Source organism: Hyla sarda, chromosome 2 (genome assembly GCF_029499605.1).
Source record: "Hyla sarda isolate aHylSar1 chromosome 2, aHylSar1.hap1, whole genome shotgun sequence".
Classification (NCBI taxonomy): Eukaryota; Metazoa; Chordata; class Amphibia; order Anura; family Hylidae; genus Hyla; species Hyla sarda.
The window spans coordinates 512,976,463-513,000,945 of record NC_079190.1 but is presented as its reverse complement, the minus strand read 5'-3'; the positions used below and the strand labels follow the sequence as shown (position 1 = coordinate 513,000,945).

The window sequence follows — 24,483 nt, the reverse complement described above, 5'->3', positions numbered from 1 at the left end:
CGTAGCCTAACAGATTGGACACTTTAGAAGAGACTGTGACTGAAATAGATGAGAGAATTGAAGACTTTTCATCCAATCACAACGGCCTCACTGACAAAAAAAATTCTCTCCGCCATGAAAATCAAGATGGCAGACATGGAGGATAGAGGGAGGAAAAATAATGTACCCGAAACCATTAAAGGGTTACTCCGGCCCTGAGACATCTTATCCAAAGGATAGGGGATAAGATGTCTCACCGCGGGGGTCCCGCCGCTGGGGATTCCCACAATCTTGTATTCGCCACCCACCTCTTTGAGTTGCACGCCGCGGTGCCAGCTCACAAACAGCCGGGTGCCCATCCCATGTGACGTGACGCCCCACCCCCGCTGTGCACGCGGAGTCGTGACGTCACGATACTCCGGCCCCGTGGTCGCCACCCGGCTGTTTGTGAGCTGGCACCGCGGCGTGCAGCTCAAACAGGTGGGTGGCGAATACAAGATTGCGGGGGTCCCCAGCGGCGTGGATAGGGGATAAGATGTCTCAGGGCCGGTGTACCCCTTTAAGGATGCCGACCTTAAAAAAAAATATGTCCAACACCTCCGATGCAACAATGATTCCGACAGCGGACGCCATAGAGCTGACTGTGGACAGAGCTCACAGGTTATATAAACCAGACTGCAGAGTCCCATAACCCGTTGCTACTGACCAAATAACTCCTCCCCCTGCCCTTATTTTCTAAAATAACAGACCTAAAGCAATTTAACTTTTTTTATGTGGGTGAAAGTCGGCCACAGCTTTTATTTATAAATATCAATAAATAACTATAAAACATATCAGCAAAAGGCACCAATGGCTTCTTGGCACTCTAGGAGGTACTGTCACACCCGCGGGCGCACAGCTCTACCCAGGATGACCCACATCCTCTTCTTTTCTCCGCCAGCTGTGACTTATGGCTGGGTTCACACCACGTTTTTGCCATAATGTGTTCAGTTTTTTTGCCATACTGTGATCAATCACACATGACATCACTGCTGGACCAATATACTGTATAATACCTGTATAATGGATCAGGGACAGTTACGTGTATTTCATATGACATCACTGCTGGACCAATATACTGTATAATGGATCAGGGACAGTTACGTGTATTTCAAATGACATCACACATGACATCACTGCTGGACCATTATATATAATACCTGTATAATGGATCAGGGACAGTTACGTGTATTATATATGGCATCACACACTGAACTCAAACATAACAGAACTGGAGATGTGGACGCACCTAGTGAATCCGGAATATTACTTCCCATTCATATCAATAATAATAATAATAAAGTATTTTACTATGAATCAGTGACGTTTCCTACCATAGTTTATTGCTTATACTGTAATTGTAGTAATAAATCTCCATATCTATTGTTTTCCTTTTGAACATGAAGGTCTCATACTGAACATTGTTTTGTTTGTTGTACAGTTAGGCGGTATTGTTATTACTCCTTATTATACCCCATTATTTACACTGCTGACTAATCCTACATAACCCAGGATCTCACAGATCATCCTGTATACGGACGTGTATACACCATTATATTCCTCCACTAACTGGACTCTTCTTCTGGTTATATCTTCCCTTTTACCGCGTTCATACTGGAGATCAGTCCGGACCTTCCCCGACATCATGTCCACAAGTGGTTTATACGAAGTATTGGTGCGGTCATTGTGAGTCTAACATGTCGTGTCTGTCAGCATTATTAGCCCATTTATTGTCTTTGTTTTATCCTTTGTTAAATGGGCACTGTCAGATACAAAAACGTTTGATATGTTGTAAAGCATGTATAACCAATAGTTTTTGCAATTTCTTTCACTAAAATTTTTTCAGTATTCCATACTGAAATAGCCAGTCAAACAACTGCCCCCCCCCTGCCTGCTTGGATACATACTAGTCCTGCTGTGTCCATGCGTCATCACCTATGTCATGGACACACTTCCTTGATTGACAGCTGTGAGCGCAGGGAAAATCCTCCCCCTGTCATCTTGTGTCCCGCTACTGTCTGTGAGGACAAGATGGGAGTTTTAGTTTTCCTAATGCTAGGGGAGATGATGTGAGCAGACAGTATACTGAGGGAGGGGGCGGAGACCTGCACAGTGAGGCCACACCCCCTCCCTCTGGTAGGAATTCAGACTAGTGAGCTAAATTAAGTGTAATAAAAATAAATAAAGGTGCTAGATACATAAAAATTAGATGTACATGGTCAGGATTAGGTACTGAGTGATATATTTAACAAAAAATGTTTTGTTTTTTTGTTGGATCTGACGGGTGCGATTTTAAATTCTAAAATCCTTTAATAAAAACAAAGTTGAAATTATATATATACACTCACAGGCTGCACTCAGATATTGTAGTTATTGATTTATCCAAATTTTGGTTAAAAAGAGAAGCCTTGTGGCTCCAGCCTGTCAGTGATCTTGTGCCGGGGGCATTATGTCTTTAGAGGCCGCAGTCACCTCGTCTGTAACCAGCATGATGCCTGTTGTCTGGAATGTGTTCCCAATATTCCTGGTACACTGTGACAGAAAGTGATAATTACATCTCACGGGTATCATCACAATATGTTTATTATTACAGGTAAACCAGTTCTGCTTGTTATCAGACGCTCAGGCCGGGAGGATTACTGCACAGTGCACCCAAACCGAGACATAATGTCACTATCCGTGATATTCTCCCTGTATACCTCCTGACCCTTCTGTTACTATCCGGGATATTCTCCCTGTATACCTCCTGTCACTATCCGGGATATTCTCCCTGTATACCTCCTGTCACTATCCGGGATATTCTCCCTGTATACCTCCTGACCCTCCTGTCACTATCCGGGATATTCTCCCTGTATACCTCCTGACCCTCCTGTCACTATCCGGGATATTCTCCCTGTATACCTCCTGACCCTTCTGTTACTATCCGGGATATTCTCCCTGTATACCTCCTGTCACTATCCGGGATATTCTCCCTGTATACCTTCTGTCACTATCCGGGATATTCTCCCTGTATACCTCCTGTCACTATCCGGGATATTCTCCCTGTATACCTTCTGTCACTATCCGGGATATTCTCCCTGTATACCTCCTGTCACTATCCGGATATTCTCCCTGTATACCTCCTGTCACTATCCGGGATATTCTCCCTGTATACCTCCTGTCACTAATATGGATATTCTCCCTGTATACCTCCTCTCACTATCCGGGATATTCTCCCTGTATACCTCCTGTCACTATCCGGGATATTCTCCCTGTATACCTTCTGTCACTATCCGGATATTCTCCCTGTATACCTTCTGTCACTATCCGGGATATTCTCCCTGTATACCTCCTCTCACTATCCGGGATATTCTCCCTGTATACCTCCTGTCACTATCCGGGATATTCTCCCTGTATACCTCCTCTCACTATCCGGGATATTCTCCCTGTATACCTCCTCTCACTATCCGGGATATTCTCCCTGTATACCTCCTGTCACTATCCGGATATTCTCCCTGTATACCTCCTCTCACTATCCGGGATATTCTCCCTGTATACCTCCTGTCACTATCCGGGATATTCTCCCTGTATACCTTCTGTCACTATCCGGGATATTCTCCCTGTATACCTTCTGTCACTATCCGGGATATTCTCCCTGTATACCTCCTGTCACTATCCGGGATATTCTCCCTGTATACCTTCTGTCACTATCCGGGATATTCTCCCTGTATACCTTCTGTCACTATCCGGGATATTCTCCCTGTATACCTCCTCTCACTATCCGGATATTCTCCCTGTATACCTCCTCTCACTATCCGGGATATTCTCCCTGTATACCTCCTCTCACTATCCGGGATATTCTCCCTGTATACCTCCTGTCACTATCCGGATATTCACCCTGTATACCTCCTCTCACTATCCGGGATATTCTCCCTGTATACCTCCTCTCACTATCCGGGATATTCTCCCTGTATACCTCCTCTCACTATCCGGGATATTCTCCCTGTATACCTCCTCTCACTATCTGGTATATACTCCCTGTATACCTCCTCTCACTATCCGGGATATTCTCCCTGTATACCTCCTGTCACTATCCGGGATATTCTCCCTGTATACCTCCTGTCACTATCCGGGATATTCTCCCTGTATACCTCCTGTCACTATCCGGATATTCTCCCTGTATACCTCCTGTCACTATCCGGGATATTCTCCCTGTATACCTTCTGTCACTATCCGGGATATTCTCCCTGTATACCTCCTGTCACTATCTGGTATATACTCCTTGTATACCTCCTGACCCTCCTGTCACTATCCGGGATATTCTCCCTGTATACCTCCTGTCACTATCCGGGATATTCTCCCTGTATACCTCCTGTCACTATCCGGGATATTCTCCCTGTATACCTCCTCTCACTATCCGGGATATTCTCCCTGTATACCTCCTGTCACTATCCGGGATATTCTCCCTGTATACCTCCTCTCACTATCCGGATATTCTCCCTGTATACCTCCTGTCACTATCTGGTATATACTCCTTGTATACCTCCTGTCACTATCCGGGATATTCTCCCTGTATACCTCCTCTCACTATCCGGGATATTCTCCCTGTATACCTCCTGTCACTATCTGGTATATTCTCCCTGTATACCTCCTCTCACTATCTGGTATATACTCCCTGTATACCTCCTGTCACTATCTAGGCCATATTTGTTGTTAGACTATTCTCTATATGCGGTTTTATTGGCCCCCTATTAAGGGCTCGATGACATTTGTCGTCAGATTCGGCTATTTGGAGTTCCGTCAGGAATCCGATCATGAGTTAAGCGGAGAAAAAAAATTGTGCACGCACATTTTTATTTTTATTTCAGCTAAATTTACCGGATCACCGACTGACCCCATGCAAGTTGAGACCCGGCAGTAGCCATTTGCACCCGACCTGTTTCCAGCCAATCGGATCCTTAACGGGTCGGATGCAAACGGCAATGTGAGCCTAATGTGACAGCGAGTTCACCCGCACTAAACCATATACACAGGGTTATAATGTGGCTGTATAGCGCTGAATGTGATTCACACACTTGGTCCAAGACCTCAATGTTCCCTTTAGTACCTGGATAATATATTGCACTGATAGTGACTAAAGTTATTAAAACTCAACTTTTATTGGATTCCGTCTATAAAATAAAGTGCACAATTCATAACATAACTACGGCCACCATCTACTTATTATAGTGAATTATTTGCTTTGATGTCAATAAATTCAATTGATATCCATACATGGCACTCACCCCTAGCACCAGTTTGGTATTGCACAGTTCTCTATTGTTGCAATGTCCAAGCAGCTGGATGTCCTTAGATAATTGCACCATTCCCTTAAGTGTTTAGCTAACACAGTTCTTGTGTAATACCGAGGTCACTGATGATGACCTTGTTCACATTATGGTTCACTTAGCGTTTTTGTTGTTTGAGGGTTTGAGTACCCACAGACCTCTACGTCAAGGTGCTCCTGTGCATCACACCAATTGGTCATAGACAAGTTCTCTGACCACATTCGATATAAAGAGGGTGCTCGTGCATACATATTGTAACAATACTACTAAAGAGCAGTGCATATATGGATGATTGAAAAACCTGTCTCCCAGGTACTTGCTTCACCGGTCAGGGTTTTCAATGTAGAAATATTCAGTTGCGATTCAACGCGTTTCATTGTCCGTTCATCAGGAATCGCTGACAAGATTTAGTAAAAGATCATTTCGGCCATAATCGGTTGGCGTGCAGGGCTTCTGATGGCGGCCGTGCACTGCCGAGATGTCAGCATGCACCTTTTATCCAACCCCTTCAAGCATGCTGCCCTCCTGCATCCGGTCCCGGCGTCTGATGCCCTTTGCACCAATCATATACGTCCGAGGCCGTAGGTGCAAGAGGATTGGCTGCTTGGGGTTCGCGTTTACAAACATGCACTGTAAGCCTCGCTTACAGTGCAATCTACTAGGCATAATGTGGGTAATGTGCTGACCCAGATCAGGGGTCCTGTTAGCGACACAGAGCCCTTGTTGCTCATATGCAAATTAGGGGTTTTGCGCAATGGAGGTGGGAGCCGCCATTACAAGCATCCCTGCCTCCTTACCCTTTTCTCTCCTATTTTCACCAGCTCCCTTCTCCATTGCCTGAAATAACTCTTTTACATATTAGCTAATGGGACCACCATTCTGGGTGAGTAAAACATCATTTTACTCATGTTCACTCACATTATAACCCTTCATATGGGGGTTTAGTGCGGGTGAATAAACTAAGGGGTACTCCGCTGCCCCAGCGTTCAGAACATTTTGTTCTGGATGCTAGGTGGCGGGGGTTGTGACGTTACGGCCCTCATGACGCCACGCCCCCTCCTGTAGACTTGCATTGAGGGGGCGTGGCCTGACATCACGAGGGCCGTGATCCGTGATGTCACGTCCCCCTGCCGCACCCAGCATTCTAAATGAATGGTGTGTGCTTCACAGAGATCACGGGGGTCCCAGGGGCGGCACCCCCACGGTCAGACATTTTATCCCCTCTCCTTTTGGATAGAGGATAAGATTTCTAGGAGCGGAGTACCCCTTTAAAGACTGAGGGGTGGTTCACTCTACACAGAACGGAAAGTTGTTATAGAAAAGTAGGGTGGGGCAGGGTCTTCATGTCCAGGGTGGGGCAGGGTTATCATGGCTAGGGTGGGGTCCTTATGGCCAGGGTGGTTGGGTGGGTGTGATCCTCATGGCTAGGGTGGGGCGGGGTCCTCATGCCCAGGGTGGTTGGGTGGGTGTGATCGTCATGGCTAGGGTGGGGCGGGGTCCTCATGGCTAGGGTGGGGCGGGGTCCTCATGGCTAGGGTGGGTGGGTGATGCAGGGTCCTCATGGCCATGGGTGATATCCTCATTGCTAATCTGTTGTTGTTGTTGTTGTTTGGCCCTGATCTGGGCAGGTATGGTGCGGGGAGCCCCTTTATTACTAATAGGATGTCATGTTGGTGGATCTGTATTGAAAGATCAGTAAGAATCAACCTCCTCTGTCTCCGCAGACTCTCACCAATAAGGAGTTTTGGCAGCTGGTGCAGCAGAGCTATGGGTCTGAACTAGGCCTGAACAATGAGGAAATGGAAAATCTAACCATGCCGCCAGAGGACGCTGCACCGCCCAGGTAAGAGGGCACCTCGCTGACTCACTTGGTCTGTCAGGACCCCCAAATCTGAAGTCATGTGACTCTGTATATACATCCTAGTAACACCCTTGCCTTAGATAAGCCCCTCCTCTTCATAGTCCTGTGCTGGGGACAATCCCTCGAAGAATGTTGGGAGGTAATGGTGACGTGAGCCGCTCCAGTCTAGGTCAGCCGCATCAGACGGGCGTAACTTAAAGGCACAGCTATAATTATAAGCGAGGAGGCCAGGGATAGATGCCTTCCACACGTTTGCTTCACTTAGTCTTCTGTTGTGTAGGACGGCAGGGAAGACGGCCACTGAGGACTCCAATGAGAAGTTGGAGAAGACCCCGAGGGGCGGATCGTTCACCAAGGATGTCGTGTCCCAGACAGAGACGGATTCACTGAACCTGCTGCAGATGGTAAGACGGGCACCTGGCAGGGATTCCTGGGTGCAGGTTGGCAATGTTTGCTGTGGCTGGTGGGGAGGTGGGCTGACATTTCTGATAGGATTAAAGGGGTATTCCAGGAAAAAACTTTTTTTTTATTTTTTTTTATTTTTTTTATTTTTTAATATGAACTGGCTCCAGAAAGTTGATATCCAGAGATTTGTAAATTGCTTCTATTAAAAAAATCTTAATCCTTCCAATAATTATCAGCTGCTGAAGTTGAGTTGTTCTTTTCTGTCTGGCAACAGTGCTCTCTGCTGACATCTCTGCTTGTCTCGGGAACTGCAGAGTAGAAGAGGTTTGTTATGGGGATTTGCTTCTAAACTGGGCGGTTCCCGAGACACGTGTCATCAGAGAGCACTTAAACAGAAAAGAACAACTCAACTTCACCAGCTCATAAGTACTGAAAGGATTAAGATTTTTTTAATAGAAATAATTTACAAATCTGTTTAGCTTTCTGTAGCCAGTTGAGAGATATATATCTAAAATTTTCTTTGATAACCCCTTTAATAACACAGGGGGTCTTGAATGTTATGATGCCATCCTATTCCCGTCCCCATTCAGCTGCTGGCCGTGCAACTGGCCCAGGTATTCTCTGCTCTGCCCTTTTATATAGATTGTTCCGACTTGTATTCAGTATTTCCCGACCAGGGTGCCTCCAGCTGTTGCGAAACTACAACTCCCAGCATGCTGGCAAGTTGTTGTTTTGCAACAGCTGGAGGCACCCTGGTTGGGGAAACACTAATGTATCCAGAATCGCTCACATTTTAATTTTCTAACATAGAGATGGATACCATAAAGCTACATGATGGGCCTCGCGTAGTAGCGTCACGCCAGAAAACCTACATTGTTGTTTCCTATAGTAAAATCCACATAGTAGTGACGCATAACAGAACCAACATCATAGTGTACATAGAGTAGAACTTACATAGCGTCAGGGTATGTTCACGCTACGTAACTCCCGCGGAATTCCGCGATCAGTATTCCGCGCTGTGAACATAAACATCAGTGTGAATGGGTTTCCGCAAGACCCGTTCACACTGTGCAATTTAAAATTGTTCCGCGGAAAGAAAGAACATGTTGATTCCGTCAATGGTGATGGCGCAGTGCCGTGTGGTCCTATTACCAGAATGGAATCTCTGCTCGCGGAATTCTGCAAGCGGAGATTCCGTTTACAATCTGTAGTGTGAACATACCCTTATGGAATAGAACCTACATAGTAGTGCCATATAGAAGAATCCACTATAGTGCTATATGATTGGACCCATATAAAAGTGACATATAAAAGAACCCACACCAAAGTGTATTAGCATAGTACAGAGGGTTATAGAAGACAGTGTTTCCCAACCAGGGTGCCTCCAGCTGTTGCAAAACTACAACTCCTAGCATGCCCGGACAACCTTTGGCTGTCCGGGCATGCTGGGAGTTGTAGTTTTGCAACAACTGGAGGCACAAAGATAACCTACATAGTAGTAGGGATGTGCAAAGTCAGCGTTCACTCCAACTCCCGAGCCTTAGAACATGACTGGGAATTTATACCAAGATCACTCCAACTCCCGAGCCTTAGAACATGACTGGGAGTGTATATCAAGAACAAAATCTCTCTTGATGAAAGGAATACCCTGCAGACAGCTGTGACGTGAGTCAAAGGGGAAAGAGTTCGCCTTGAGGGGTGTCATATGATAGAATCCACATAGTAGTGACACCATAGTGAACATGGAGCAGAACTTACGTAGCATTATATATAAGAGAACCTACATAGTAGTGCCGAATAGCAACTCTCATAGTAGTGCCACCCATGTAGCAGCCCACATTCTAGTGCCCTATAGCAACACTCCATAGTAGGTAACATAAGGTTTCCATCCTGTAACCGATGCCTTCATGGACAGCAGTCGGTAGGGTCCCTATTGTTGACTCCCTCTCTTTATTATCTCTAGATAGCAAGCCAGACCCAGTCCGAAGAGGTCCAGGGGGAAAAGGTGACCGGGAGAAGCCCCCTCCTGAGCTCCTCCAGGAAGAGCAGCCTCCGGATGCACATTGGGACGCCCTCCCTGGCCCTGGACCTAAATGGAAATGAAAACCAACAAGCGGACAGGAGCACCGGCTCCAACTCCTCAGGGGAAGGTACGAACAGGGGACACGACATGAGTCAAAGATTGAGTGCATGTACAGAAGACCAGTCTTAAAGGGGTACTCCACCCCTAGACATCTTATCCCCTATCCAAAGGATAGGGGAGAAGATGTCTAATCGCGGGGGTCTCACCACCTGGGAACCCCGCGTGATCTCCCTGTTGCACCCAGCGTTCATTAAAGGGGTATTCCAGGAAAACTTTATTTATTTATTTTTTTATATCAACTGGCTCCAGAAAGTTAAAAAGATTTGTAAATTACTTCTATTTAAAAAAATCTTAATCCTTCCAATAATTATCAGCTGCTGAAGTTGAGTTGTTGTTTTTCTGTCTGGCAACAGTGCTCTCTGCTGACCTCTCTGCTTGTCTCGGGAATTGCACAGAGTAGAAGAGGTTTGCTATGGGGATTTGCTTCTATTCTGGACAGTTCCCGAGACAGGTGTCATCAGAGAGCACTTAGACAGAAAAGAACTCAACTTCAGCAGCTCATAAGTACTGAAAGCATTACGATTTTTTTAATAAGTCCTTTACAAATCTGTTTAACTTTCTGGAGCCAGTTGATAAATGAAAAAAAAATAAAAAATAATTTTTCCCTGGATAACCCCTTTAAGAGCGTCAGGTGCAGAGTCAGTGTCTTGTGACATCACGGCCACGCCCCCTCAATGCGCGCCCCCTCCCATAGACTTGAATTGAGGGGGTATGGCCGTGACATCACGAGCGAGGCGTGGCCGTGACGTCACGAGCCTCCGTCCCGCATCGCCAGTCATCCGGCACGGAGCGAAGTTTGCACCATATGTCTGAGGTGCCGCAGCCGAGATCGCAGGGGTCCCCAGCGGGGAGGGGGACCCCTGCAATCAGACATCTTTTCCGCTATCCTTTTGTATTGGGGATAAAATGTCTAGGGGCGGAGTATCCCTTTAATGCGGCCATATACTGGCAGTGTGACCTCATAATACAGAATTGCTTAGTCCTGCTCTATAGGTTTCCTTGATCCACATGCCCAATCACAATATAATGTTGGCAGGTTTATGTATAATGCATAGGGATCCGATCCCTTCACATTCAGCAGACAGAATGGGCCATGTCCCTGCAGTATCCAGCAGTCCTGTCAGTGACCGGGGTTGGTCCCTGCAACCAAGTATTAACTTTAAAGGGGCTATGCTGTAATATACAGTATATTAGACACCGATCTACCATAACTTGACAGGTGCATTATATCCGGGGACAATTTTATCTGTCGGGGGGGAGATGTATATTGAGCACGTCAATGGTCAGTCCTTTAAATGGGGCACTGTCCTTAAAACTAATTTTTGCTGTTACATAAAAAATCTTTCTAATGTACTTTTGTATAATTTTTTTTTTAGTTTTCTGTGTTTTATTTGTGTTTTAAAAAAAGCTGCCTACTTGTCGAGAGCACATTTCCCCCTATCTCTTGCACAGACATTGGACTCCTGTTGGTCTGGCAGAAGTCAAAAATCGGGAAATGCCGTCTGGAGTGCTGAGGGTGTGTGTGTGTGTGTGTGCAGCCTTAGCCAATCATAGCTCAACTCACACTGAATTGCTCTGAGCTGTGTATGTAGCAGAGTGAGGGAGGAAGTTCTCCCCTGTATGGTTTCAGATGATGTCATGCCTGCTGGGGAACGCCCCCTTCCCGGTCTGTGAATCTGACTGAGACTGAGCAGAAAATACAGAACAATATTAAGGTGGAAAACTAAAATATAACATAAATAAAGGCAGGGGGTGGTTTATCATGATGGGGAGTGAACTTGGAGGATCATAAAATTTTACAAGATCATGACAGGTACACTTTTTTTAAAGGGGTACTCTGGTGAAAAACTTTTTTTTTTTTTTTTAACTGGTGCCAGAAAGTTTAAACAGACTTGTAAATTACTTCTATTTAAAAATCTCAATCGTTCCAGTACTTTTTAGCAGCTGTATGCTACAGAGGAAATGCTTTTCTTTTTGAATTTTTTCATTGTCTTGTCCACAGTGCTCTCTGCTGACACATCTGTCCGTGTCAGGAACTGTCCAGAGCAGGAGAGGTTTACTACGAGGATTTTCTCCTGCTCTGGACAGTTCCTGACACGGACAGAGGTGTCAGCAGAGAGCACTGTGGACAAGACAAAATAGAAATGAAAAAAGAGAACAAATTTCCTCTGTAGCATACAGCTGATAAAAAGTACTGGAAGGGTAAAGATTTTTTAATAGAAGTAATTTACAAATCTGTTTAACTTTCTGGCACCAGTTGATTTAAAAAGAAATGTTTTCCACCTGAGTACCTCTTTAAGGTAATGTTGGAAGCAGGAAAATGGGAAAGTGTAAGGATCTGAGAAACTGTGGCAAGAGATGAATAGTGATGTATAGAGGATGGGTCAGATCATCTCCAGAACAGGCGGCCTTGTGGGGTGTTCTCGGTATGTAGTGGTTAGTACTAGAGATGAGCGAACTTTCCGATAAAGTTTGTTTCGATCCAAATTTTTTCGCGGCGAATCTATATTAAAAAAAAGGCTAGTTCTAGCCTACATACAGCCTCTATAGGGGTATAGAACACTTTGCTGTGTCCTAAAACGCATATGGAGTGTGCTGGGGTAGTGAAATAATACTGTTATTCAGAATAACATGCAGATTACCGGCATCGCTCTTAGAATCACTGCCGCACAGCAGCACAATGACAGAGCCTGGTGGTGGCATCAGTGTCAGGAGACCATATAGTGGCTGAATGACACAGCGTGGAGGTGGTGGCAGCATGAGGACACCATATAGTGGCTGAATGACATAGTGTGGAGGTGTTGGCAGCATGAGGAGACCATATAGTGGCTGAATGGCACAGCATGGAGGTGTTGGCAGCATGAGGACACCATATAGTGGCTGAATGGCACAGCGTGGAGGTGTTGGCAGCATGAAGAGACCATATAGTGGCTGAATAGCACAGCATGGAGGTGTTGTCAGAATGAGGACACCATATAGTGGCTGAATGACACAGCATGGACATGTTGTAAGCATGAGGAGACCATATAGTGGCTGAATGGCACAGCGTGGAGGTGTTGGCAGCATGAGGACACCATATAGTGGCTGAATGGTACAGCGTGGAGGTGTTGGCAGCATGAGGAGACAATATGGTGGCTGAATGACACAGCATGGAGGTGTTGGCAGCATGAGGAGACCATATAGTGGCTGAATGACACAGCATGGAGGTGGTGGCAGCATGAGGAGACCATATAGTGGCTGACTGATACAGCATGGAGGTGTTGGCAGCATGAGGAGACCATATAATGGCTGAATGGCACAGCATGGATGAGGCTGAAGCATGAGGAGACCATATAGTGGCTGAATGACACAGAATGGAGGTGTTGGCAGCATGAGGAGACCATATAGTGGCTGAATGGCACAGCCCGGAGTTGCCAGCAGCATGAGTAGGCACTAGGCCTTCACAATCCCTAAGATTAAAAGATGAATTAAGAAATTTAAACCAAAGATTTTGGATAGCGGGTGCTACCTATGAGATAATTTGAAATTACCAGACCCAGGCCCCACAGCGGCATCAGTAACCCGTATATTGCCTGAATGACACAGCCTGTGAAGCCCTGCTGTGTACTTGTGCATCAGCCAACTCCATGCTGTGTCATTCAGGCAATATATGGGTTACTGATTCCGCTGTGGGGCCTGGGTCTGGGAATTTCAAATTTTCTCGTAGGGGGGGGGGGGGGGAGATTGTGAAGCCCTGCTGTGTACTTGTGCATCAGCCAACTCCAATCTCCCCCCCCCCCCCCCCCCCCTACCTATGAGAAAATTTGAAATTCCCAGACCCAGGCCCAGCAGCGCCATCATTTTTTGATTTGAAATTTAAAACAACCTTTGCGTGTCCCGGACCCCAGTGTGTGGGTATGAAGGACCAAATCCAACAAGCCCCCACAGGGCTCATGTGGCCGTGAGATTTAGGCGAAACGTTTCTCCATTGCCCTGACCGGCCATTGTTTCCAAGACTTCTCGCCAAGGCAAACCATGTGAAGAACAGCGTGGTATGCTGAAGGGCCACTGAGACTTGTCCGGGCAGTGGAGGATGTGAAGGCGGAGTAGCACACTGTCGCAGGACCAACGGGCTGACAGAGTGGAGCAGGAAGCAGCATTGAGGGCTTCAGAATCCCAAAGAAAAACAACCATTTTTAAAATAATTTTAAGAATATTTAAGACAGCGGGTGCTACCTATATATTGCATGAATGACACACCCTGGAGTTGGCTAGAGTACACACTAGGGCTTCACAATCCCTCCAAAAAAAACCCAACAATTGTAGAAATTTATGAAGAAGACTTTTGGATAGCGGGTGCTACCTATGAGAAAATTTTAATACTCAGGCCCAGCAGCGGCATCAGTAAACCATATATTGCCTGAATGACACAGGCTGGAGTTGGCTGATGCATGAGTATGCACCAAAGCTTCACAATCCCTAATAAAAAAGACAAACATTTTTGACGAAAAATTTTAAGGAAAATTTAGGACAGCGAGTGCTCTCTCTCTATCTATCTATCTATCTATCTCTATCTATCTATCTATCTATCTATCTATCTATCTATCTATCTATATATATATATATATATATATATAATATATATATATATATTACCAGAATGACGCAGCCTGGAGTTGGCTGCAGCATGAGGAGACCATTGGAATGTGTGATTTTTTTATTTGAAATTTAAATCAAAATTTGTGTCCCGGACGCCGCCGTGTGTGTACAAAGGACCTAATCTCACAAGCACCCACAGGGCTCATGTGGCCGTAAGATGTAGGCGCAACTTCTCCATAGCCCTGACCGGCCATTTTTGGGTTTTGTACCTTTGTTTAAGAACAAGCGCATATCCAAGAGTCCAGAAGACTCTATAATGCAGGACGGTGGACCACCAAAAGACATTCTTCTATAAAATATTTTTTTATGAAATAAAGAAGCAGAGTTCATCCCTCTGCGTTTTGTTTTTTTTTGAAAATTTTACTTAAAAAATCACACGCAACAATCGTTCAATGGTGTAATGGTTATTATTGTGGAAAATTCTGGTTTATTACTGTTATAATTATCAGAAAATTAAAAAAAAAACACTACCCAAGAGTGTTTAATAACCCCATACATTGCACCATAAATGTTGAAATTTAAATTAAGCTTGTATGTATGTATTCCAAAAATACTAACATTAAGGGCCCAAGCCCAGAAGCATCATGAAGTCAAGTAGTTCCTGAAAGACACAGGAGCAGTCAGGAGTAGGCATCAGCAGTACCCAAGAGGCTTTAATAACCCCTTACAGTGCACGATCACTCGTGAGATCGAGCAATAACAGGTGTGTTATGCCCTCAGATGTCCGGGGCTGCACGTGCGCTACACTGAATGGACCAGCGTGTGTCTATCCTTCACTGACAGGTGCGGGTAACCCGCTGAACCCCGTTCGCGATAGGGATCAGGGATTGCAATTATTTGCCAGGAAAGAAGAATCCCAACTAAGCGCGAATCATAAGCTCGGGTTCATCAAGTCCCTGCCCTTTGTACACACCGCATATCTCTACTCCCGATTGGATGGTTTAGTGATGTCCTCGGATCGGCCCCGGCGGGGTAGGAGAAGGCCCTAGCAGAGCGCCGAGAATTTAAAGATCATTGTTGAAATTTGCATTGAGCATGTATTAGCTACTGCTAAACTTCCAAAAATTGAAGGCCCGAGGCATCAGGGAGGCAATTATTTCCTGAAAGACACAGAATGAGTCGGGAGCAGGCATTCGCAGTACCCAAGTGGGATTCATAACCAACCCCTTACATTTAAAGATCAATGTTGAAATTTGCATTAAGCATGTATTTAGCTACTGCTAAACATCCAAAAAATTGAAGGCCCAAGACCTAAGGGTAGGGAGGCAAGTAGTTCCTGAAAGACACAGAATGAGTCAGGAGCAGGCATTCGCAGTACCCAAGAGGGTTTCATAACCTCTTACATTTAAAGATCAATGTTGACATTTGCATTAAGCATATATTTAGCTACTGCTAAACATCCAAAAATTAAAGGCCCAAGGCCAGAAGCATCAGTGAGGCAAGTAGTTCCTGAAAGACACAGGATGAGCCAGAAGCAGGCAATTGCAGTACCAAAGAGGGTTTCATAACCCTAATTAATAACCCAAGAGGGTTTCATAACCAACCATAATTGGGAAATGTTGGTGTAGCAGCATGGTCTATCTACTCTGAGGCATCTGACATTGGTGGCTGGAAATCCTGGCTGATCCATCCCTGATTCATCTTGACAAACGTCAGTCTCTCCACATTTTTAGTGGACAGAAGAGTTCACCTTGGGGTGACTATGGCCCCGGCTGCACTAAACATCCGCTCTGATGGCACACTACTGGCCGGGCAGGACAGCTTTTCCAGGGCAAACTCTGCTAGTTGTGGCCATAAATCAAGTTTGGCTGCCCAGAAGTCCAGCGGATCTTCAATGGTTGTTGGCATGGCCATGTCAAGGTATGCCACCACCTGCTGGTTCAGGTCCTGCTCCATTTCTATCTGCTGCTGATGAGTTGCTTCACTATGCGGGTGAAGAAAGCCACTCATCAGCGACTGTAGACTCAGGCTGCTGCTGATGGAGCTGGTACTGCTCCTGCCACCCCTCCCCTCCCCAGCAGCCATGGCAGAGGAAGGTGAGCGCAGAGGGCCCCCCGAGTCAGACCTGCGAGTGGATGGACCATGTGGCATCAGCCAACTGACTACGTAGAATCTCTCTGTAGAAGATCAGTTTGTCCTCCCTCTCAGTGGGTGTAAAAAAGGCCCCCATTTTGGGACTGTAGCGAGGGTCTAATAAGGTGGAGATCCAGAAGTCATCCCGCTGACGAATTTTGACAATTCGGGGGTCACTACGCAAGCAACTGAGCATGCATTGTGCCATTTGAGCCAGTGACTGAGGGACTACCTGCCTCCATCTCCACTGCATACTGCCACGATGTGTCTGGGTCCTCTGTCTCAACTTCCTCATAACCCTCCAGCTCCTCTGGCTGCTCCTGCTCCTCCTCTACTGTCCGAAGACTAGAAACACTGGCCATCTCATCCAACCTAAACTGTGCTCCGCTCTGCCCCTCATCATGCTCCTCCTCCAGTTCAGCCCCCCACAGGGCTCATGTAGCCTTGAGATGTAGGCGCAACGTCTCCATTGCCATGACCAGCCATGGTTTCAATCATTTGTTGTAGGAAATGTAGGAGTGGAATTACGTCGTTCATGGCGTAATCCAGGCGACTCGCAAATAATGTGGCTTCCTCAAAGGGCCTCAGCAAACGGCAGGTGTCACGTATGAGCTGCCACTGGTTCACATTGAAGTTACACAGAGGAGTACTCCTATCTGCTTGGACCATCAAGAAATCTGTGATGACTTTTCTTTGTTCGTATAGTCTGTCCAACATATGGAGGGTGGAATTCCAACGTTTGGCAACATCACAAATAAGACTATGTTATGGGATACCGTTCTGACGCTGCAGCTCAAGGAAGGTGTGCTTGGCGGTGTACGAGTGGTTGAAGTGCATGCACAGTTTCCTTGCCATTTTCAGGATGTTTTTGCAAATGGGGTGAAGACTTGAGGAACTTCTTGACAACCAGATTCAACACTTGTGCCATGCAGGGCGAATGGTTCACACTTCCTTGTCGCAGTGCGGACACTATGTTCTTCCCGTTGTCGGTCACCATGGTTCCCATTTCCAGATTTCGTGGAGTAAGCCATACTCGGATTTCTTTACGAATGAACTTTAGCAGTTCCTCCCCTGTGTGACTCTGTTCGCCAAGGCAAACCATGTGAAGAACAGCTTGACACCGCCGTGCCCTACACACATGGTACTATGAAGGGCCACCGAGATTTGGACGTGCAGTGGAGGCCGAGGACACGGTGATGAGGAGGCGTCGTCGCACACTGTAGCAGGACCAACTGCCTGGGAGCGAGAGCATGGAGGAGGAAGCGGTGTGACCTGTCCAAGTTGCTGTTGTGGCTGTGCAGGAACAACATTTACCCAGTGGGCTGTAAAAGACAAGTATTGTCCCTGCCCGTAGTTACAGCTCCTCACGTCGGCGCTGCAGTGCACTTTTGAACACACCGACAGGCTCAAGGACTGGCCCACCAAACTTATGCCAAGCCGGTACTGCCTTCTTCGCAAAGAAATGACTGCTTGGGACTCTCCACCTCGGCTCGGCACAAGCCATCAATTCTCTGAAAGGTGCAGAGTCCACCACTTGAATAAAATGGAGGGACTGCAACACCAGCAACTTGGACAGGAGCACATTCAACTTCTGCGCCGTTGGATGAGTGGGCGCACACTGTCTCTTGGACATGGCTTCGCCGATGGATTGTTGGCGGAATGGCTGACTAAAAGCGGGAGAAGTAGGAGCGACAGGAGGGTTTGACACACAGCTCCCTTCGGCTGAGGTGGTTGCAACCTGCAACTCTCTTCTCCTGATGATGATGATGATGATGATGATGATGATGAAGCCCCTTCTGCACCCGGCTCCCAATTGCGATCGGCTTCATCATCATCAACAGGTGTGTGCACGTCCTCCTCATGTTCCCCAACAGTGTCTGCTTCAGGACCCTGAACACTTCCAACACCGCCTCCCACGTCACCCTCCGCATCACTACTTGGCCGTCTAGCGAAGCAAGCGGCGCATGTAGCTGCTGACTGTCCTCTATTAGATCGTCCTCAATAAATAGTGGAGCTGAATCCAAAGCATAAGATACTTCTCTAGGAGAGGGAACAGCATAGGACAGAGGCAATGGGAGGACAGGGACTGCTCCCGGGCCATGCCAACTGAGGATTGTGTGGAACCCACCGACTGTTGACTGGGGGTGTCAGATGTCACTTGTGATGATGTGGATGAGTGTGATAACCAATCGATGACGGCAGATGGGTTGCTGGTGGAGACACAACCGCTGGCTGATAACGGGAGCTCAGGCCTCTCGCTGCGACTCCTGCTGCCACTCGCCCCAAGTCTGCTGCCAACTCTGCCTGAAGTATTTAGGCCTCTGCCACTCCTCTGTGCACGTCCTGGCGCTTCTCTGCCTGACATACTTAGTGCGTTTATGGGGATATTACAATACGCTACACTACTCTTTAGACAGTATTTGTCCAGAACAGCAGCAGGTGATTACTTACGGCTGTCCTTTCACAGTATGTAGGCCCTGGACAGATTAACAGGTACTAAATGGTACAATACTTGGATGTACCTATGCGGTCTGCACTGATGAGGGCAGTAATATGCCTAACTATACGCAGAAAAAAACTCTGTATTTTTGTAAAACACCAGCTGGTGAATACTATTGTTTGGACTTTGACGGTATGGAGCACCTTGACAGCTTAACAGGTACTAAATGGTACAATACTTGGATGTACCTGTGCGGTCTGCACTGATGAGGGCAGTTATATATGCCTAACTATACGCAGAAAAAACTATAAAAAAAAAAAAAGTATGTAGCCCCTTGACAGATTAACAGGTACAAAATGGTACAAATGCACTACAGTCTGCTGAAAAATCACGTATTTCTGAACAGCAGCAGGACCCAAGAGTGCAGCACCACAAAAAAAAAATCCATGGATTAAACCCTAAATTGCCCTCTGTCACACAATTCTGAGCAGCAGAAGATTTGTGGAGCAAAAAAATAAACTCAATTGGGCTGAAAAATGAGGAGATAAGATGGTGGATAAAGTTCAGGCAGCTTGTTGATCTGTATGAGGCAGCTGACAGCTATCTGCCACTCTCTGCTGCAATGCTCAATAACGTGAATAGGAGGCTTAGCAATCAATGATCCTTCTCAGAGTAACAGCACAGCACTCTGCACTCCTGCCTTTCCCTAATGCTGATGTGACTAGCAGTTGCAGTGTAACGCTGTGGTATGAGCTATTCACACACACACAGTCCCGTCCTCTCCATCTGAGTGTATAGATGAAATGAAGAGAGGCAAGATGGCCGCCGATTATATAGGGGCTGTGACATCACAGGGGTCAGTGAACACTGATAGGCTGCATCTCACATGTGATTCAGGGTCATTCCGCCTACCTTCATTCCCAGCGCTGTTTCCTGCCCTCCCATAATCCCCTGCCCCATGTACTCACATGTGGATCCGCCATGTTAGCTCTACAACAGCCTGGAACGCTGTAAAATGGAGTTTAATGAAGCGATTCGCACGATCGAATCGCGGTGATATTCGTACTAGTTGCGAATCAGATTTTTCATGAAATTCGTAACAAATTTGGGTTCGTCAACTCCGATTCGCTCATCTCTAGTTAGTACATATCAGAAGTGTCCAAGGAAGGGCAACCGGTGACTGGGGACAATGTCTTGGGGGACCCAAGGCTCATTGATGTGTGCAGTTTGTTTGCAATATCTGCACAATGTGGTGCACACTGCGCAGGACAGATGTACTTGGTTGACAATTCAATAAAAAAAAATATATATATATTAAATAAAAAAATAAATAAATTGCCAGGTGAAGATAGGGTGTCACCTGGCAGGGACACCTCTTTCTAGCGCTACGGGCCACAAGTCGGAAATTCAAGAAAGGGGTGTCCCTGCCGGGTGACCCCTATCTTCACCTGCTCTACGTATAGTTAGTCGTAACATTTGATATTTTGCCCCCATAATGCCAAACGGAGTCAACACGGTGCCATATGGCTTACAGCTGATAAATCTAGTGATTCCCCATAGGTGGAAATGTCAATGGTTTTTGCGCAATTTCTTACTAACCTTATTGTGGCTTCATGGTCCCTGCAGAGGAGCGTCTTCAGGAGGAGCAGGTGGAGGGGAGATTATACATCAACCGGGTCTTTCACATCAGCGCCGAGCGAATGTTTCAGCTTCTCTTCACGCCCTCGCGCTTCATGCAGAAATTCCTTTCTTCCCGAAAAGTCTTTGGTAAGTAAAGGCGACTGTTAGGCCCGGAGCTTCAGGACCCTCGGATGCAAAACTTCTCCCAGCCCCCCCCCCCCCCCCCATCTGTCCCATGTGACCCTGTATTGGTTCATCATCCGCATCATTGTTCGATCATGGCTGGTGTTCGGGCAGGATGTGGATTTATGATGTCCATAGGGTGATCCTGTATCTTCCCCTTATCTTCTCTTCTCTGCCGTTCAGATCTGGAGTCTTCCCCATGGCAGCCCGACAGCAGCGGCAACCAGAAGAGGACGCTGACCTACACCATCACCATCAACAACCCGCTGGTCGGGAAGTTCACAACCGCTACAGACTATCAGGTAATGAGTCACACCGTATCACCTCAACCCAACCAGACAATCCTGTGAACTACAGACTGATACATTGTAACAAACTACCAGGACTGCAGAGACACTTGAGTTGCTGTTTCTCACAAAGGATTGTCTAGATTGGATACAATTGTAACAAAACCTCAGCTGTAAGAAGCATTGGGTCAAGAATGTTTGGAAAGCTGCATATCTTTTTACTATACACCCCCCCCCCCACACACACACACTTGGGCAAAAAAGTATTTAGTCAGCCACCAATTGTACAAGTTCTCCCCCTTATAAAGATGAGGCTGTAATTATCATCATAGGTTATAACCTCAACTAAGAGACAGAATGAGAAAAAATCCATAAAATCACATTGTCTGATTATTAAAGAATTTATTTGCAAATTATGGTGGAAAATAAGTATTTGGTCAATAAGTAAAGTTCATCTCTATCCTTTATTTCCCCTTTTGTTGGCAATGACAGAGGTCACATGTTTTCTGTAAGTCTTTTTGGTCCATTCCTCCATACAGATCTCCTCTAGAGCAGTAATGTTTTGGAGTTTCAACTCCCTCCTTTTCTATGGGGTTGAGATCTGGAGACTGGCTAGGCCACTCCAGGACCTTGAAATGCTTCTTACGAAGCCACTCCTTCTTTCCTGGGTGGTGTGTTTGGGATAATTGCCATGCTGAAAGACCCAGCCATGTTTTATCTTCAATGCCCTTGCTGATGGAAGGAGGTTTTCACTCAAAATCTCACGATACATGGCCCCATTCATTCTTTACTTTACACGGATCAGTCGTCCTGGTCCCTTAGCAGAAAAACAGCCCCATAGCATGATGTTTCCACCCCCATGCTTCACAGCAGGTATGGTGTTCTTTGGTTGAGTTTTTACCAAACAGTTTTACTTTGGTTTCATCTGACCATATGACATTCTCCCAATACTCTTCTGGATCATCCAAATGCTCTCTAGCAAACTTCAGACGGGCCTGGACATGTACTGGCTTAAGCAGGGGGACACATCTGGCACTGCATGATTTGAGTCCCTGGTGGCATAGTGTGTTACTGATGGTAGCCTTTGTGAGGCTAAGTTTCTATCTTGGTTTTTTGTCCTGCATTTTTTGGGTTTAAAAAAATGCATGAAAAAAGCCAGTGCAATGTCCTCCGTCTGGCGTTTTTTCATTTGTGTGGAAATAGCATTTTTGGCACCTTTTTGGCGTGTTTTTTTTTTTTTTTTATTTATTTTTTTGGTACCCAAAATTTGTTGGGTACCTAAAAAAAAAAAAAAAAAATGCAGTAGTGATGGGGAAAAAATGTATTTAACGAAATCTGATTTTTTATTTTTTTTTATAACTAAATTTTAATTAATGTTTAATAAAGTGTGTGTGTTTCACTTTTTTTTTCTCAATTTTTTACATCTTTTTAGGTAGTACTACTAGTCCCAGCATGGAACAGACTGTTCCATGATGGGAGTAGTAGTACCTGTAGTAATAGACATATCGGCTCGGGTCTCAGTCCTTACACCCGATGCGATTGTCCATTATATAGCAGAGATGCGGCTCTATACAGCGCTCACATCTCTGCACTATACGCATAGATCATCACTCCTTCATATTTCCCACCCAGAGCTGTGATTGGCCGAATGGTTGCATCCAATCACAGCTGAGGGAAATTCAATGAGTGAGTGGCCGGAGTACAGAGCAGAGATGCGAGCGCTGTATACAGTCGCTCCATCTCTGCTATAGACAGGACGATCACAGCGGGTGTCAGTAGTGACATCCACTGTGATGTGTCCTTAACTGCAAGTACTACTACTTCCAACATGGAGCACACTCTGCTCCATGCTGGGAGCTGTAGTACCTGCATTAATAGAGTGTACTCCATGTTGGGAGTAGTAGTACTTGCAGTTAAGGAAAGATCACAGCGGGTATCACTACTGACATCCACTGTGATCCTTCTGTATAATTTATAGATGTGGCCGGACGCTCTTCTATGGTCCCCTGCACTGCCGTATATATACACATATTCATACATTCCACAGAGAGCTGTGATTGGCTGGAACCATCTGGCCAATCCCAGCTCTGTGGGAAATATGAATAGGTGTATGTATATATATATACGGCAGTGCAGGGGACCATAGAAGAGAGCCCGCCGCATCTATAAATTATACAGAAGGATCGCAAAGGGCAATCTGTTAATTAGTACAGGTACTACTACTCCCATCATGGAACAGTGTATTCCATGCTGGGAATAGTAGTACTACCTAAAAAATTTAAAAAATAAAGAAAAAATTGTGAAAAACACACACTACATTTTTATTATTGCCTGCTACAACTTTAGCTCCCCACCCGCACACATAATTGGATCCCGGTTTAAAAATTAATAAAATGTTGTAATTTAAAAAGATAAATTTCGTTAAATACTATTTTTTTCCTTCCCTACTGTATATTTTTTATTTTTTTTTTATTTTTTTATGGTACCCTATGAAATTTTATTTAAAAAGGTATCTCATCACTTTTTTGGATCGCTAAAGTCCAAAAAAAGTTAAAACTGCCTGAAAAAAACGCCAAAGTTAAAACCCACATATTTGTTTTTCTTGGCGTTTTTTCACTTCCATAGACTTCTATGGGAGAAAAACGCCACGATTTTGACAAAAAAAATCGCCAGTGGCTCAACATGCTGCGATTTTGGAAAACCGCCAAGGAGCTGAAAAATGCAAAAAAAGAGTGAAAAAACGCCAAAGTGAAAAACGCCAAGTGGAATAAGAATTTAGCAATTTCTCATTGATTTACAGCTAACATCTTGCCAAAAAAACTCCATGCAGCAGAATTGGCGTTTTTGTTGGCGTTTGAAAAATAAAAAAAACAAGAAGCAACTTACTTTGGTCCCAGCTCTCTGCAGGTCATTCACTAGGTCCCCCGTGTGGTTCTGTGATTTTTGCTCACCGTTCTTGTGATAATTTTGACACCAGGGGGTGAGATCTTTTGTGGAGCCCCAGATCGGGGGAGATTATCAGTGGTCTTGTACGTCTTCCATTTTCTAATAATTGCTCCCACAGTTGATTTCTTCACACCAAGCTGCTTGCCTATTGCAGATTCAGTCTTCCCAGCCTGGGGCAGGTCTACAATTTTGTTTCTGGTGTCCTTCAACAGCTCTTTGTTCTAGGCCATAGTGGAGATTGGAGTGTGACTGTTTGAGGTTGTGGACAGGTGTCTTTTATACTGATAACAAGTTCACACAGGATCCATTAATACAGGTAATGAGTGGAGGGCAGAGGAGACTCTTATAGAACAAGTTACAGGTCTGTGAGAGACAGAAATCTTCTTGTTTGTAGGTGACCAAATACTTATTTTCCACCATAATATGCAAATAAATTCTTTAATAATCAGACAATGTGATTTTATGGATATTTTTCTCATTCTGTCTCATAGTTGAGGTTATAACCTATGATGATAATTACAGCCTCTCATCTTTATAAGGGGGAGAACTTGTACAATTGGGGG

At 45.5% G+C, this 24,483-nt stretch overlaps 1 protein-coding gene across 4 annotated transcripts in view; it reads left to right on the top strand.

The window, feature by feature from the left end:
* GRAMD1C (GRAM domain containing 1C) overlaps positions 1 to 24,483 on the top strand; it is a 165,450-nt gene that overhangs the window by 120,529 nt on the left and 20,438 nt on the right. For all 4 annotated transcript variants that reach the window (XR_008889167.1, XM_056559942.1, XM_056559943.1 and 1 more), the window contains 5 exons: positions 7,049 to 7,167; positions 7,466 to 7,589; positions 9,554 to 9,740; positions 20,511 to 20,651; positions 20,871 to 20,989. Coding sequence is in view for 3 of the 4 variants with exons in the window: in XM_056559942.1 (XP_056415917.1) it covers positions 7,049 to 7,167; positions 7,466 to 7,589; positions 9,554 to 9,740; positions 20,511 to 20,651; positions 20,871 to 20,989 (690 nt within the window). In the remaining variant the exon portion in view is untranslated. The remainder of the gene's footprint in view (positions 1 to 7,048; positions 7,168 to 7,465; positions 7,590 to 9,553; positions 9,741 to 20,510; positions 20,652 to 20,870; positions 20,990 to 24,483) is intronic.